The following is a 3,237-nucleotide window of genomic DNA, read 5'->3' on the forward strand; positions in this document are numbered from 1 at the left end:
CATACAACATGAATACTGGTATGGTCTAACACAAAAGTGTCAGAGACAATTCCAAGGGACCACATTGTGACTCATGACACTCCTGAGTGTGACTTGGAGTGAATTAAAATGTGATTGGGAAATATTTAACAAAAGTAATAAAAATTCAATAAAATGCTGATTATGCTGTTGTTCAGTTGTTTCAGTCATGTCTGACCCTTTGTGATGCCATTCAGGGTTTCCATAGAAAAGACACTGCAGTGTTTTGCATTTCCTTCTTCAGTGGATCCATTTTGTCAGGCAAACAGGGGTTAAGTGACTTGCTGAGGGTCACACAGCTAGAAAGTATCTGAGTCTGGAAATGAACTCAAATCTTCCTGACTCCATGCCCAGTGGTCTCCACTGAGCCATGAACTGCCTCTAAAACATGGATCATATTACATTTTAATACAAAATCATTTTTGAGCACACAGGGACACTTAGGTATGGCTCAGTGGCCTCTGTTTCTATTTGAATTTGACTTCATTGGTGTAATGGAAGGAAAAGTGGATTTAAAATCAGGAGACATGAGTTGAAGAACTGACTATTAGACTTGTAATCAGTGTCACTAAAAACAGGCTATACAATCTTTGAGTCATAACCTTCTATTCTAAATATGAAAGAGTTTAAATATATGATCACAAAGGTCCTTCCTGGAATTAGGCTCTAAACCTATTATATTCTAGTTCTGAAAAATAGTTGAAAGATATTCTGAAAGATATTTGTTTGTTATAGTGCTCGGGAAGAATTCTGGGAGGGAGTTTGGCTGGCAACAGTGTGGCATAGGAGACAGCAACATTTCCTGTGCCATAGAACATCCCAATATTTGAGGACTTGGGAGTCACAGAAGATCAGCACAAAAGGGCTGATGGCTGGAAAGCATGCTGCTAGGAGATCTAAGGTGGCCACGAGCCAGGGCTGAGGTTTTTCCATTTTAAAGAAGTAAAATGACAAGCCAGAATTAATGGAATAAAAGGAGACATATGTACTCATGAGTATGAGGATTGCCTGGGTGGCTCTTATCTCAGGGAAAGCTCTGGCAGAGAAATGAAGACTGTGAATATGCTTCACTCGCTGATGGTGTCTATGCAGGAGAAACACTAAGTATGCACTAGACCAGATCATGAATCCCACACATACAACATCAGGAATAGAAAAGACAATGGCAAAAAGTGCAGTATTAAAAGAGGCAGGAGTTAAAATTGAGCAATATCCCAGATGCCATATCTTTGTATTATTAGTCAGATACCTTGAGTTATGCATAGTCCCAATCAAAGTGAAATTTATCAGCAGGAAGAAGCACCAGCAGAGGAAGCAGGAGGGGACAATGCACTTTGGGGCTTGGATTTTGAGTTCTGCCCACCTAGAGTTACTGGGACTGAGAGTTATGATCTGAAAACCACTCAAGAGGCAGGTGATGCTGAGGGAAACACTCCTGGACGTATTTTGAAGATAAACAAAAAGCTTACAGCCAACATGATCCAAGAAATTTTTGATTCCCAAAGAGACAATCATCTGAGGGATTCCCTTGGACAGAAGCACTTTTGAGTTGGCCAAGGCTAAGTGGGCAAAAATGTACTCTACAGGCTTCAACTTGTGACCAATGAGTAAAGTCAAGCTGTATAGGCCCAGGATAAAGAAATTTCCAAAAATCCCGATTCCCATTTGACTAAAGAAGAGAATTCCAAACATCAAATCAGGAAACATCATTTTCTTCAAATCTTGGTAAGATTTGTAGTCAGTGCTGAGAAATCATAGGAGAAAAGGAAAGGTTTGTTAAATTTCTAAAGGGTGCTGCTTAAGAGAATGGGGATTCGTTTGGGGAACATTGTGGGATAACCTGTGGGATGGGTTGAATTCTAAACTAATAGAACAGAGGTAGTGGGGGTTGGGGGACTGGGGTGGGTGAACCACTGAGACTAATTTGTAATTTTTTTGTATTTTCTCTTGTTAGCCAGGATCTGAAGTTTGCAAAATATTCAAAAATACCATTGCCATGACACCAGAAGTCCATCTTGCAATCTGGAGCCTTCTTGTCTTTTGGTGCTTTTGACCCAAGTGCTGGAAGAATGAATTCACAAGTTCAATTCCAAAAGGCTAGGTGGATAAGAATTTTTTCACAACGCATTATTAAAATATGACACATAAAAATAAGATAATAAAAATGTTAGCTTAAAGTGGGAAATTACCGCAGACAATCATGTGACCCTAGACAAGGCAATCAACTCTTACCATCAGTTGCCTCTATATTAAATGGAATAATAGTAACTACTTTAAATCTATCTGTAGGGATCAAATGAGATAATATGAAAAGTGATTTGTCAGATTTTAGGCACTACAAAATGTAATTTATTGGTGTAATTTATTATTAAGTATTTTATTAATAATCTATCAACTTATGCTTAGAAAAATTATGACTGCTGAAATGTGGGGGGAAAATATTTTATTTCATTCTTGTTGCACTAAATATTGTGAGAAATACTTTAAATCTTTTTTTTTTTCTTTTTTTTTGCTTTTTGGAGAGGGGGTAAGGTAGGGCAATTGGGGTTAAGTGACTTGCCCAAAGTCACAAACGCTTTAAATCTTAAGTTGAAAATATTTTAGGAAACACAAGACTCATCCAACCATTTAACCAGATAAAATATCTTTCAAACCAGAAACATTCTTATCTGCCACCAAAATAGCAAATGTTGATTTATTTTAATTAATCTCAATGCAACCAAAATGTTTAACAACTTAGCAAAGTTCCATATATTGGTGTGTTAGTGAAAAAGTATATCAAAGTTTTTAAGAAGGATAATAATGAAGAACCAAGTACAATAAAATAAACAAACACTTGATAAATGTAAATTTTATGCCAGGTAATGTCCAATATGAATAGGATGCAAATTAAAAGGAGATAAATCTTACCCTAAATTTGCTTAAGTTCATTCTAGAATAAAAGAATAAATGTAAAATGATGTAAACAAGAATTATAGCGTGTGTTCTCTATTTTTTAGAAGCCAAAATGGCGGAAGATTATGGAAAAGTAATAACAAAAATAACAATACAACAACAACAAAGATTATATTTTTTCCTCTTTCCTTAATTTTATTTTTCCCCAATTATGTGTAAAAATAATTTTCAAAATTTTTAATTCCAAATTCTTCTCCCTCATTCCCTTCCTTCCCTACTCTTCCCAAGACAGCAAGCAATCAGATATAGATTATACATGTGTAA

The 3,237-nt window shown here is 36.0% G+C and overlaps 1 protein-coding gene across 1 annotated transcript; it reads right to left on the minus strand.

Moving 5' to 3' along the window:
- Window positions 1-747: 747 nt before the first annotated feature.
- Window positions 748-1,728, minus strand: LOC138161375 (vomeronasal type-1 receptor 4-like). The gene has a single exon (XM_069088202.1). It carries the CDS (start codon window positions 1,726-1,728, stop codon window positions 748-750), a length of 981 nt encoding a protein of 326 aa, XP_068944303.1.
- Between the last annotated feature and the right edge of the window lie 1,509 nt (window positions 1,729-3,237).

Source organism: Petaurus breviceps, unplaced genomic scaffold (genome assembly GCF_028583685.1).
Source record: "Petaurus breviceps papuanus isolate PSGF00001 unplaced genomic scaffold, PetGlider_PUasm1.0 185, whole genome shotgun sequence".
Taxonomy (NCBI): Eukaryota; Metazoa; Chordata; class Mammalia; order Diprotodontia; family Petauridae; genus Petaurus; species Petaurus breviceps.

Bases quoted from the DNA above. Each gene is read 5' to 3' on its own strand.
- LOC138161375 (XM_069088202.1), bottom strand. From the start codon at position 1,728: ATGATGTTTCCTGATTTGATGTTTGGAATTCTCTTCTTTAGTCAAATG.